Source organism: Chenopodium album, chromosome 21 (assembly GCF_948465745.1).
Source record: "Chenopodium album chromosome 21, dcCheAlbu1.1, whole genome shotgun sequence".
NCBI classification, from domain to species: Eukaryota; Viridiplantae; Streptophyta; class Magnoliopsida; order Caryophyllales; family Amaranthaceae; genus Chenopodium; species Chenopodium album.
The window spans coordinates 14,845,611-14,858,841 of NC_137854.1; the positions used below are offsets into that span (position 1 = coordinate 14,845,611).

Sequence of the window (13,231 nt, forward strand, 5' to 3'; positions counted from 1 at the left end):
AGCTGTTTTCTCTGCAAGGTAATACTTGTTATAAAAATTCAAAACAAGAGTCTCCCAATTAGTAATGCCAAGTGCAGTTCTATTTAAACCATTAAACCACAGTTTAGCTTTTCCACATAAAGAGAAAGGAAAGAGAATCTCCCTTATTTGGTCTTGCGTGACCCCAGCTTGCCTTATAGTGTTACAATATTGACAGTAGTCAGCAATGTGTAGATTTGGGTCTTCACCCTTAGCTCCACTAAATTGCTTCCTTTCTATCATCGTGATGAACTGGGGGCTTGATCTCGAATTGAACTCCCTCAAGATCTGGCGTAGGAGAAAGGTGGGGAAAATGCGCCAAAGATGGCTGAGAATAGTCGCTGAGCTTTTTAGGTGGATTTTCTCCCATCTCTAATTCTGATTCTGAAGAAGTGTCTGGATCACTAGAATCAAATGAAGGGTCTCTAGGAATTTCACCACTAGAACTCGCCAGTATTTGCTTGTATAAATTCTTTTGCCTATGGAAAGAGCGCTCGATCTCAGGATCGAAAGGAATGTAGCCTGATCTGGAACACCTGGGCATAAACAAAGAACTAGACAACAGATATGAGAACTGTCCCAAAAAACTTATGTTCTCCGGGACGAAGGAAAATAATCTAGACTACAAAAACAATTAGAAATAAAAAATATAACCGTTTCCCCGGCAACGGCGCCAAATTTTGACAGGCTAAAGTCGTATCACCTAATCAAAAGTAATTACCTAAGTCCTCTAACTAAAGTAGATAGGGAAGTAGGGTCGAATCCACAGGGAAACTAGTCTTTCTATTTCTAACTAATTAATAGCAATCTAAATTATTAGTAACAATTTGTTGTGATTTAAAGATTATACTACGAAGAATATAAGTAGGGAAAATAAAATAAGAGGAATCAATGAATTAAGGACCTAGGGCATAGGTTCACCAATAAATAATATTCCAGGGTAAAACATAATAACCAATCATTAATGCATCAATTAACCAGATAATAAAGGGCTTTCGCTACGTATTACAATCACAGAATTAATCTACCGGTATTAAATCTCATCTCTCGAATCTCGACTTAACCATTTATAGATTAACCTGCCTATTGAAACTAGACCTAAACATCAATTCTCATCTCTCGAATCTCGAATCAATATTGTCAAACTCATGCATAAAAGATCAGGCCTAATCTAGTCACAGAGCATTAAATCAATCAATAGGAAATTAATATAGCATTGATAATTAACAACAATAAATTACCCCTTCATATTATTTATGGATCCCCATAAACCCTAGAAAAAGAACTACTCACACATAATTAAATCTAAACTAATCAAAGCAACAAAATAAAACATGATAGAAGGAATAAAATAAATAACTGAGATTAAGAGAAAAGAAATCGTTACCAAAGTAATCAGAATAAAGAGTTGAGTAAAGAACAAAGTATATAGTGTAGAGAGAGAAAATAAGCTTAAGTAGAGAGAGAAAATCTAAGAGAAAGAATTACAAAAGTAAAGGAAGAATAACGAAGTGTAAAAAAAGGAATCCTAAACTTGCTTAACAAATACATATTTATAATAAGCAAGAATCCTAAACTAAAACAAACTAAACGGTGCTTAAAAGATCTATCAGAGACACGCGCCCGACCGGGCGCCACACCGCCCGACCGGGCGCGCCTTTTTGTTGCGATATAAGTCTTCTTTGCCCGATCAGGCGCGCCATCGGGCGGACCATCGGGCGGACCACCGGGCAGACCATCGGGCAGACCACCGGGCGGACCATCGGGCGGACCATCGGGCGGACCATCGGGCAGACCATCGGGCAGACCACCGGGCAGACCACCGGGCGGACACCCTTGGGCCGCTTGGACTCCTCGTTTAGGCTCGTAACTTGGCCCAAACCAAATATCCTCTTTGGGGCTTTAATTATTCGGTCCAAATGCCTCGTCTTCACACAAGTCGAGCCCTTATTCACCGGTTTGATTACTCTAACCGATCTTGGGCTACGAAAGATGGCCGTGCTCCTCCAATGCTCGTAGTTGCTCCATAAAATCCCGGAAAAGTAGTTCAAAGGTGCAATTCCCTACAAAGCTCAACCAAAACTACGAAAACACTAGAAAACACATATTAGTAATAAAAATGGCTCTAAAGAGCCAAAAACACTACTAATAATGACCAAGGGACGGGGGTAAAATACTACATAAACTAGACATATCAAGCTCCCTTTGAAATAATATTTGCATTTTCAGTTATCCCCCTCCAAACATTTGACATGTTTGATTTCGGTTCAAACATATCAACATCACATCTTCCCTTACAGTATTTACTTCGAAGAACACAAGCCCAAAGCGCATGAGGTTCTGTAAGCACCCTCCACCCTAATTTTGCTAGGAAGGCTGAATTTGTTTCTCTAGATGATCGCAAGCCCAACCCTCCAAAGCTTCTCGGTTTTTGCAGAACTTCCCAGGAAATAAGGTGAACTTTGCGTTTTTCATCATCCCCTCCCCAAATAAATCGTCGTGTTCTTCTATCTATGTCATCACAAATACTTCTTGGAATTCTTGCAGTCTGCATTGCATAAGAAGCCATCGTTGTGATAGTTGATTTAGCTAAGGTAATTCTACCCGCTAAAGAAATATATTTAGATTTCCACCCTGATAAACGTCGATCAATTTTTTCACAGAGATAACCAAAGGTGTCTCTAGTTACACGGCTTGTAAGAGTTGGCATTCCCAAATAATTCCCAAGATCATCAGTTTGTTCTATACCCAGGAAATCAGTAATGTTTTTCCTCTCGTAACATCAGTGTTACCAGAAAAATATACTCTAGACTTAGAGTAACTAATCTTCTGTCCAGAGGCTGCACAAAAACGATCTAAGCACGACTTAACCCAGTGAGCTTGCTCCGTACTAGCCTCTACAAATAGAATGATATCATCAGCGAAGGCAAGGTTTGAGAGCTGAGGTCCGTTTCACTTTTATGGTGTATAGTTTTTCACTTTTTTGTTTAAATATATGTATTATGTATTTATGTATACCATAAGTCCATAAGTAAATGTTAATTGGGTCGACGCGTCAATATTAATTTATTAAGTACTCCGTACAATAATGAAATTTTCCATTAGGAGTAGTTTTGGTCATTCAATACTAATATAATGTCTTTCTTTTTTTTTATATATTTATTAAATAGATTAGGAATGTTGGTTAACCCCACTTCTCCACCAAAAAAATAAATTAATTAATAAATAAAATAGATTAGGAATGAGATTATTTTCTTAATTTGAAAACGAGATCAAGGGATGTAAAATCAGATATGCTTGGCGAGAAAGAATTCACAATTTTTACTCTATCAGGCCCTTGATTTCTCTGTGAAATTAGTAACGACTTTCCCAACATTTTCACATGACTATGAGAGAAAGAAATAAACTTGGAACAAAGTCGCAAATGCCAAATAGGGTTGAGCAAGAATTGGATATTTGGCATCCGACATCCGAAAATTGCAATATCTGATGCATGTATCCAATCTGAAAATCTTTGGATCTATAATATCTACTATTCGAAATCTTTTAATCAAATTAGGCAGCTAATGTACTTGATAACCTTGTTGGGGGAGTTATTTTGATATGGCTTTATGTCACAAGTTGGCGTCAGAGAGAAAATATGTACAAAGTAAATAAATTTTTCTAGGGGTATGTTAAATAAATATTATAAAAGGTGTGATTGGTCAAACACTAATCATAAGAGTAATCCCAAAAGTTATTATAGTAGTTTATTTTTGAACCACTACTTTGGCTAAAAGGTTAAGAAGGTGGGTTGATAGCCATTTAACATCACTGCTTAGGCCTATAAGACTTTCTTGGTTGTTTATGCTCATCATATTTGTTACTGCACTGAGTTGAATGCATTATTACCATTTGATATAAGCAGTTATATCAATCACCTACCAACTAATTACCAAACACAACCTTAAGCTATAACTTAAAGGTACTACGCATAGTCGCAAAGAGTTTAATAAATTCTTCATAAATGACATGTAAGACATTTATGGTATCTCGTACTAGATCATATTAGATTATTAGATAATTAATCAAATTCATGGTGGTATCCCTTAGGCATTCCGCGGCAAGATTTATAGAATCTCTATCCTTTTAAAAAAAAATATGAGAAATACTTGCGTGGACCCGAGGTTTATACACAGACAACTGACATTATATTGAACACAGTGACCCTTATTTTTTAACATAGTAACCTTTATTAAAAATTGTATAACGTTTAATACTATTATGAACTTGAAATACGACGTTATGACCCTAATTTTAACATAGTGAGCATTATTATTTATATTGATCTTATAAAATATTTCATTAAAAAAATTAACCTCTTATAGCCTATATATTACCAAAATGACTTTTATTTTCAACATAGTGACCTTCATTTTATTATAGTGACTTTTCTTTTATTAATAAAGCAACTATAGTGCAGTTTCTCTAATGTTAGTGGTCCACAATAAATTAGTGTGAACCAGGTGCATTTAAGAATTTGTAGAAAACATTTATAAATAGTGTGAAATCAATTACTTACTCCGTGTGTTTTTTTAAGTGTTACAGTTTGACCGGCACATAGTTTTAGGCAATTTAATTGATTTAAATAAAATAAGAGGTAAGTGGGGTAGTTGGAATATTAAAAAAATTGTAAAAGAAAAATAGCGGGGTTAAAAGTTTATCGAAAAGTAATGAATGTGAGAGAAAATATATAATAAAAAAGGTAGTAGTGGGTTTGGGTGAGGAGCATGAGAGGAGAGAGATAAAATATTTTAATGTAGTTTTTTGGCAAAAATGGAGTGTAACACTTATTAAAACACGCCCGAATTTGGTAAGTGTAACACTTATTAAAACACGGAGGGAGTATATCTTTCAAAATGTTTGTTACTTTTATGCCCTATTGATATGTTTTTAATTGTTTTTAAGTTTTTCGTTATGTGATTTAATGATTTTACTCTTATAAATATTATTTGGACAATTACACCCTCTAAAATGTGTATTTACTTATTTGTCCTTATTAACGTTAATTGCTTTTTATTTTTTAACTTCTAAGGATAATGTGCCAACATCTGTACTCCCAAAAATTATTTGTTTACATATTTTCACTCATTATATTGCTAACAACCGAAGAATTTCCTTGAAAATGACTAATTATAGCGCGCATAGTACGTGTTAGCCACCCTAGTTATGGAAAAAAGAAGTGATATCCCTTGTTGGAAGTACAATTATTATGAAAAGTCTGTGCATGACTACAATTAAAAATTTAGCAAAAGATATCCATAACCTTATTGTTTAGTTTTTATTGTTTGATTTCAAAAGCTATAGGTTAAAACAAATCAATTTGTTCATATTATGCTCGGGATGAAACAATTTTGGCTGTAAATGGTTTGGATTTAACGAGTCACATGTTTTAACTAATTTGGATTAAACGAGTTACATGTTAAAACAGGTCATTTCGTTATCAAATGATCAAAATTCATATCAGTTTGATTTCAGGTTGAACATAATTAGGTTGGGTTGGTTTTCAATTCCAAACCGATGGGCCCTAAACTTAGGGCCTGTTCTCATTAACTGAACTCAGCTGAAATGAACTAAACTGAACTCAGCTGAAATGAAATGAACTGAAATGAATATTTTATAAGAGAAGGAAATTAGGAGCTGAACTGAACTGAATTGAACTGAAATGAGCTGAACTGAACTGAACTGAACTGAGCTGAGTCGAGCTGAACTGAACTGAATGAACTCAATTTCAACGTAAGAGAACAGACCCTTAAATTCGGTTCACTTATAGTTGAGTCGGATACTAGTGGTCCTTGGGGATAGTCTCATTCGTTACTCTCGTGGTTTAGATTAAAAGCCGATAGTAGATATATTTAAGGGTATTCTTGTACTCTCGTGGTTCAGAGTAGTAAAAATCAGGCTGGGTCACATCATGATGAATTGATTACCTCTATAGCGGCTCGAGCGGGTAGTCTCATGAATTAGATTAAAAGCCGACGGTGGTCGACTGGTCGTAATTTATTAATTATGTTACCGGTTTGGTACTTCTAGTCCTAGTTTCCCATTCATAATTTCGCGGAGGGTCGGACCAACTTTTTCACACGTGGGAGCAATAATGTAATTGTAGACCCCACTTTCAAAAGTACTACATTACAGCCATTGATCAATTTACTTCACAATGTGAGCCCACCAATCCACCGTCAAATTTGCATATTTAAAATCCCGTTTGGGTAAGAGAATGATGTATCATGTATGGAAATTAGAAACTAGGAATAATAATTCACTACATCTTTTATCTTTTACTAAAGTCATTTTTGTTCTTTCTACGTAAAACTGGAGGATAAATTAAGTAAAACACATTTCATAAGTGTGAAATATAATTAAACTAATAGAGAATCCAATCTTCAAGGTTATCAAAAAAAAAAAAAAAAAAAAAAAAATCCAATCTTCAAATAGTTTTACTGTACAACAAAAAAAAAAAAAATTAAAAATAACAAGCAGATAATAGCGATTTTTTTTGGTGTGGCCAACCACACCGTGCGGCAAGCTGACACATTAAAACAATGATCGGATAACTTTATCGAGTAACCCATGACCGAATAACACATGGCCGAGTAACCCCGACCTCGGGCACACAACCCTTGACCGAATAACCCTTGATTGACCGAGTAACCTACGACTGAGCAAACCCCGACTAAGTAACCCTTAACCGAGTAACTCCTGACTAAGTAATCTTGACCATACCGTGTGGGCGTTGTGGTCGGCCACATATGAAAATTTGTGAGCTAATCAATATGCCAATATGATGGTGTTTGAAAAGAAAGAATAAGAATTACAATTTAAAATGATTCTAAAGTGGATAATTTTGTAAACCTTTTTTTTTCAGAAAATGAGAAGAACATCAAATAATTTATGCCGTTAAAAAAAAGGATTAGAGGGAGTACTAGTTTTTAAATTTTGCTTATTTATTCTAGATCTACATTAAGGAGTATTTCCTTAAAAAGAATATTTGTAATCATCTGCTATCATCTCATTTATTATTGGAGCCGAACTGCCGAAGTTAATTAATACAAGACGTGAATAAAAAAATGTGTAATACAGTGGAATATATTGATTAGATAAGCCAAGTGTAAGAAAGATGCATGAAAAAGTTGGTAGAAAACACTAAACAGCAAGTGAATAGCAAAATGCAAAGGCTACGGAAACGATGAAAGAAGCAGGGAACATCGACAAAACAGTAGCATTACCTTCTTTTCATTATTTTTCTCTTTTTTTTTTTGTTTTTTTTTGGGAATTCTGAACATGTGTCCTCCCCCTCTTCTTGACTACAATCTCCAAGACGTCTACTCGCCTTAGAAGACCTAACTTATTAGCTCACGAACCTCTTCATGTCTCATTTCCCTCGAGACTCAATATTATTTTTACTCTAAAAAATTCTAGTTCCGAAATATGTACCAAAAGAGAATTGTCTTGGTTAAACGGGTTAGGCCATGTTCTCATTGATTGAAGTCAGCTGAACTGAACTGAAATGAACTGAACTGAAGTGAAATGAATATTTTATAAGAGAAGGAAATTAGGGGCTGAACTGAACTGAACCGAATTTCATCGTATGAGAATAGACCCTTAAAGTTAAATCACGTGTTTTACCAATATAAAAAAGAATAACAACACGTTTTTTTAGGTGGCTGACTGACTGACACACACCAAAACACTAATCGGGTAACTCTTGATCGATCGAATAACCCTTGACCGACTAAGTAACCCCTAACCGACCGAGTGACCTTTGATCAAGTAACCCCTGATTGAGCATCTCCAATCACACGGTGTGACCAGCCACGTAAGTATAAAACTTTCATAGTCTTCTTAGAATAGAAGAGAACACTCATATGCAAATTAATTGCAAATTAGTTAATCATATATTTTTGTTAGAACCTTTGAAAACAGTAGTAAGCAACAAACCAATTTTAGTTTTTAATTTATGAAACAAATGAATAGAATAAAAACCGAATCATCTAATTTCGTGTACATTTCAAATCAAAGAGAAATCATTCAAATCGAGTATTTCGGGTTAACTCGGGTTTGGTACACACAGTACATTACACACTCCGTATACCCTACGCTGCCTTATTTAGTTATTTGTTTAACTAGTTAACCGTGAAATTGCATAATTGTATATGACGTTGGACCATAATATAAGTGAGGGACATATAATTATTTAACTTTACCCTCATCTTTCTACACCATCTTTTGCTCTTTCACTCAGCTTTTTTCTTCCTTGTCCTTGTTTTTTTTATTCCATTCCATTTTCTCAACACTTACAAACCCTTTTCCCACTACCAAAAACCTTCTCTAAATCCTCCAAATCTACGCAAAATCATCTCAGGTAACCCTGAATTCATCATCTTTTGTATTCAAACTGACCAATTTTAGTAATGCAATACTTCATTTTATGTGCAATTCTTCTTCTCTTGAGCTCAAAATCTTCAGTAATAAACTGTTTGAATGATGAAGGTGCTGCACTTTTATCATTCAAACAATCCATAACTCAAGACCCAGATGGGTCTATGAGTAATTGGAATCAATCTGATGAAAACCCATGTTCTTGGAATGGTATAACTTGTAAAAATCTCAAAGTTGTTTCTGTTAGTATACCCAAGAAAAAATTACTAGGGTATCTTCCTAGTTCAATTGGGTCTCTTTCAGAATTAAGGCATATTAATTTAAGGAGTAATAGGTTTTATGGACCATTACCCCTTAATCTTTTTCAAGTAAAAGGGCTTCAAAGTTTAGTACTTTTTGGTAATTTCTTTTATGGGTCATTACCAATTGAGATTGGGAAGCTTAATTATCTTCAAAATTTGGATTTGTCTCAAAATTTCCTAAATGGGTCTTTACCCTCTTCAATTCTTCAATGTAAGAGGCTAAAAAATCTTGTTTTGAGTCATAATAATTTTAGTGGGAATCTCCCAAATGGGTTTGGGAGGGATTTGGTTGGTCTTGAGAAACTTGATTTGTCTTATAATAAGTTTAATGGGTCTATCCCAAATGATTTGGGAAACTTGTCTAGTTTACAAGGTACTGCTGATTTTTCTCATAATTTGTTTAGTGGGTTGATTCCTGCTAGTCTAGGTGAGTTGCCTGAGAAGGTTTATATTGATCTTACTTATAACAATTTGAGTGGACCAATTCCTCAAACTGGTGCTCTTATGAATAGAGGACCTACTGCTTTTATTGGTAATCCTGGCCTTTGTGGACCTCCATTGAAGAATCCTTGTTCTTCGGATTCTTCGGCCGCCTCGCCGGCCTCATACCCTTATTTGCCTAGTGATTATTCACCCCAAGGGAGTAGGAATGGGAAGAGTAAGGGAAAAGGGCTTAGTAAGAGTGCTATTGTAGCAATTGTAGTGAGTGATGTTGTTGGGATTTGTCTAATTGGGTGGTTGTTGTCCTATTGTTATACAAGGGTTTGTCCTTGTAAGAGTAAGGATGAGAAGGGAGGTAGAGAAAGTAGGGAGTGTTTTTGCTTCACAAAAGAGGAATCTGAAACCTTATCAGAGCACATTGAGCAGTATGATTTGGTGCCCTTGGATTCTCAAGTGGCATTTGATTTAGATGAGCTTCTTAAGGCGTCCGCTTTCGTGTTAGGAAAGAGTGGGATTGGTATTGTGTACAAAGTGGTGCTTGAAGATGGACTCACATTGGCTGTGAGAAGACTAGGCGAAGGCGGTTCACAGAGGTTTAAGGAATTTCAAACCGAAGTTGAAGCAATTGGGAAGCTTAGGCACCCAAATGTTGTCACATTAAGGGCATATTATTGGTCTGTTGACGAGAAGCTGCTTATATATGACTATGTCCCTAATGAAAGCCTATCCACTGCTTTACATGGTATATTTTCATAAACTCTGTTTGCCTTTGATTGATTTTGTAATGTTGGTTTCTTAATATGTTTCTTTGGCTTTTGTTGGTTGTTATGTCAATAGGGAAACCAGGGATGGATTCATTTACACCTTTGTCGTGGTCAATTCGATTACAAATTATCAGAGATGTTGCTAGAGGTTTAGTGTACTTGCATGAATTCAGCCCCAAAAAATATGTTCACGGTGATTTAAACCCGAGCAACATACTTCTTGGACACAGCATGGAGCCCAAAATCGCAGATTTTGGACTCGGGCGCCTTGCTAATATTGCCGGGGGATCCCCTACCCTTCAATCTAGTAGGATGACCTCTGAGAAACCCCAACAAAAGCAAGCAGGCAGTGCACCTTCAGAAGCCGGAAGTGTCTCAGCTACGAATGCATTTACTTACTACCAAGCTCCCGAATCCTTTAAGGCTGTGAAACCGTCACAAAAATGGGATGTGTACTCATATGGGGTGATCTTACTAGAAATGATCACTGGAAGATCCGCATTAGTTGAAGTGGGCACCTCGGAAATGGACCTTGTTCAATGGATTCAACAATGCATCGACGAGAAACAACCACTAATCGATGTTCTAGATCCGTCTTTGGCTCAAGAGGCAGACAAGGAAGACGAGATAATAGCTGTTCTAAAAATCGCTATGGCTTGTGTTAATACCATCCCCGAGAAAAGGCCAACAATGAGACATGTTTACGACGCATTAGACAGATTACCCGAGCTAAGCTCGTAAAAACGCTCCACATCAATAAGACTGTGGCCTTCCTTGAAGGTAGAATTTGTGGATCAAGTTATGGCTTGGTGGGTGAATCATCAATGCTATCTTTGCCCGTGAACACATAGTCACTAAGAGTAGGATGTTAGACTAGCAGTGCTGCAAGTAAATGTTACTCTTGTGAGTATTTTGAGTGTGTTTTTATGATACATAATTGTAAGTACATAATGCCAAATTTGTTGTCTCATTCAATCTTTTTGTGCTTGTAACCTTTGCAGCAGTAAGCTTTTGTCTTATTGTTCTTTGTCAATGAAATTGGAAAGCAATGTTCATGCTTAGCTTGTTTGCTTCCTTCATTAGATTCCTGTGTCTATGGAAGTGTATAATACAATAGATTACTCTAATTACTAATGGAGTAGTACTATGTAATGCTTAGATTCTTTTCCATACACTAGAATCTACACTCCCTTCTGAGCCCCCTATTGCTAGCTTCATCTTGGTCGCGGACCACCCTAAGGTGTTTTTTGGGTGCATCCGCGTATATAAAGTCACTTAGCTGACAAGATTTGATACCAGGTCTTGAGACTGTATTACCACTACTAATACGTAATTGTCTAAACTAGTTGTGACTGAACTAATACTTTTGGGCAATTAATCACCCTAGATAATTAGAGCATAAGACTGGAAAATAATTTAGTTTATAATTTCCTAATCTGTTGAGAAAACTTTTAATTTCCAACAACAGATTTAAGTAAGATAGGTTAATGTAAAACCAACAAATGTCACACACATGGATGACTTTATAACAACGAATTAAATTGTTCGTAGGGACAAACTGTTTCAATGCATATTCTAACAAATAAAATGAACTTTGTAAAGAGAATAAGGAGTACTAAATGCTTTCCATTTTCATGTGTATTAATTTTGGAGTTGGGACAAATGGACAATACATTATACGAAGTACTTGTGTTAGTTGTGTAGTTGTGTGTCATAGAAGTGGAATCCAACTCCAAGTTGCTAACTTTATCTTTAATGATGTCCTTCAACTTCTCAACTTTCATTGCCGCTGATTATCAACTCATGCAAGGCTCCACCCTTATTGTAGCTTTCAATATTATGGTATTTTAATAATTTTTTTTATTTTGAAAGTTATATGATATAAAGAATAAAAAATTAGTCATGTCTACCCAATAATATGGATAATGGTCTTATTTGGCAAAAGTAGCAGTAGCGGGTAGCTTTTAGCGATCGAGTAGCGAGTAGCTGTCAACTAATAGTGGGTAGAGGTTAGCTGTCAAAGTAATGGTTAAAAGTACGAGTGTTTGGTAAAAGTAGCGGTTGTGATACTAAAATATATCAAAATTCATATAAATATTAATTGAAATAAAATTTGTCAAACGCTACCTGCTACTTCTAAATCTATACGCTATTATTATTAACGTTTGAGAAAAGCTACCTAAACGCTACCTCTATCGTTAACCGCTACTAGAATTGCTATCTTGTTAAAACACTCTCAAATTTTTTCTAGTAATGTTTTGACTAGTCAAAACGCTAATCACTACCTAAAGCTCTACCACCAAACAGGGCATGTCTAATGTGTTTTTAGACATGTCTTTATGTCCTTTGGTTATATATTCACTGGAGTGGATACATAGTGCATTGTGCATACGATTTTACCATCATATTTGTGAAAATTGAGTACCTCTGTACCAATACTAGCAGGTGGCAAAAAAATAAATTGTAAACGTATCTCCCCTGTTTCATTAAGTTGATATATGTACTCTCCACTAATCAAGATAGATAATTCCCCACTAATAACATGATAGATAACTCCCCACTAATATACTATACTACACTAACTTAGCAATTGCAACACTAGTAACCGTATTATCTTCTACTTGTCAAATTGTCAGGCTACATATATCTGATGTTAATTACCATTACTAAGAGAAGAATCACTAGAAATTATTATTTTTAATTTGAGGCACTACATCAACAAATGGAAGCCGAGTATGAAATAAGGCTAAGATTAATTAAGTAGGATTCTTACATCCACTTTTTACACAAATTACGATCAATAAATTACAAATCAATACAAATCAAACAAGATTTCACATTGAACATGTTTTGACGACTTAAATGTTTAGCCATAACGATACTAAAAATTCCAGGCGTGAATGGTCAAGGAAATGAAGCAAGTAAGACTATGTTCAACTCAGGTTTTTAACCATGTTCGATTGTATTCGAAATGATCAAATCTGTAGGTCACATTAGATAAGATCTTTTTATATATGTTTATTTATCCGTATATATATTTATATTGGTAATAAAAAATTATGAATAATTCATATTTGGAAAGAATGCATCAATACATATTTAATTATGTCTTATTTGATAATTTCATATCAAATCAAACAAATAAGGGTAAGTTTAGTCAAATTTGAAAATCAGATCAGATTAGACCATATGATAGAGTATATCATTGGCTTTATCCATCTGATAAACTTTTTGGTTGAGTTGATCCTCTAACATGATATCAAGAGGTAACGTGACACAAAGGTC

General features: G+C 35.3%; 1 protein-coding gene across 1 annotated transcript; it reads left to right on the top strand.

Moving 5' to 3' along the window:
• Nucleotides 1–8,276: 8,276 nt before the first annotated feature.
• Nucleotides 8,277–11,007, top strand: LOC145601794 (receptor protein kinase-like protein ZAR1). The gene is made up of 2 exons (XM_081657868.1): nucleotides 8,277–9,924; nucleotides 10,020–11,007. Exons 1-2 carry the CDS (start codon nucleotides 8,472–8,474, stop codon nucleotides 10,685–10,687), a joined length of 2,121 nt encoding a protein of 706 aa, XP_081513994.1. The 5' UTR covers nucleotides 8,277–8,471; the 3' UTR covers nucleotides 10,688–11,007.
• The last annotated feature ends 2,224 nt before the right edge of the window (nucleotides 11,008–13,231 follow it).

Excerpts from the sequence above, each read along its gene's own strand:
- LOC145601794 (XM_081657868.1), top strand. The coding sequence starts at position 8,472 with ATGCAATACTTCATTTTATGTGCAATTCTTCTTCTCTTGAGCTCAAAA. Across the intron at positions 9,925-10,019 it reads CCTATCCACTGCTTTACATG|GGAAACCAGGGATGGATTCA; the intron begins GTATATTTTCAT and ends TTATGTCAATAG.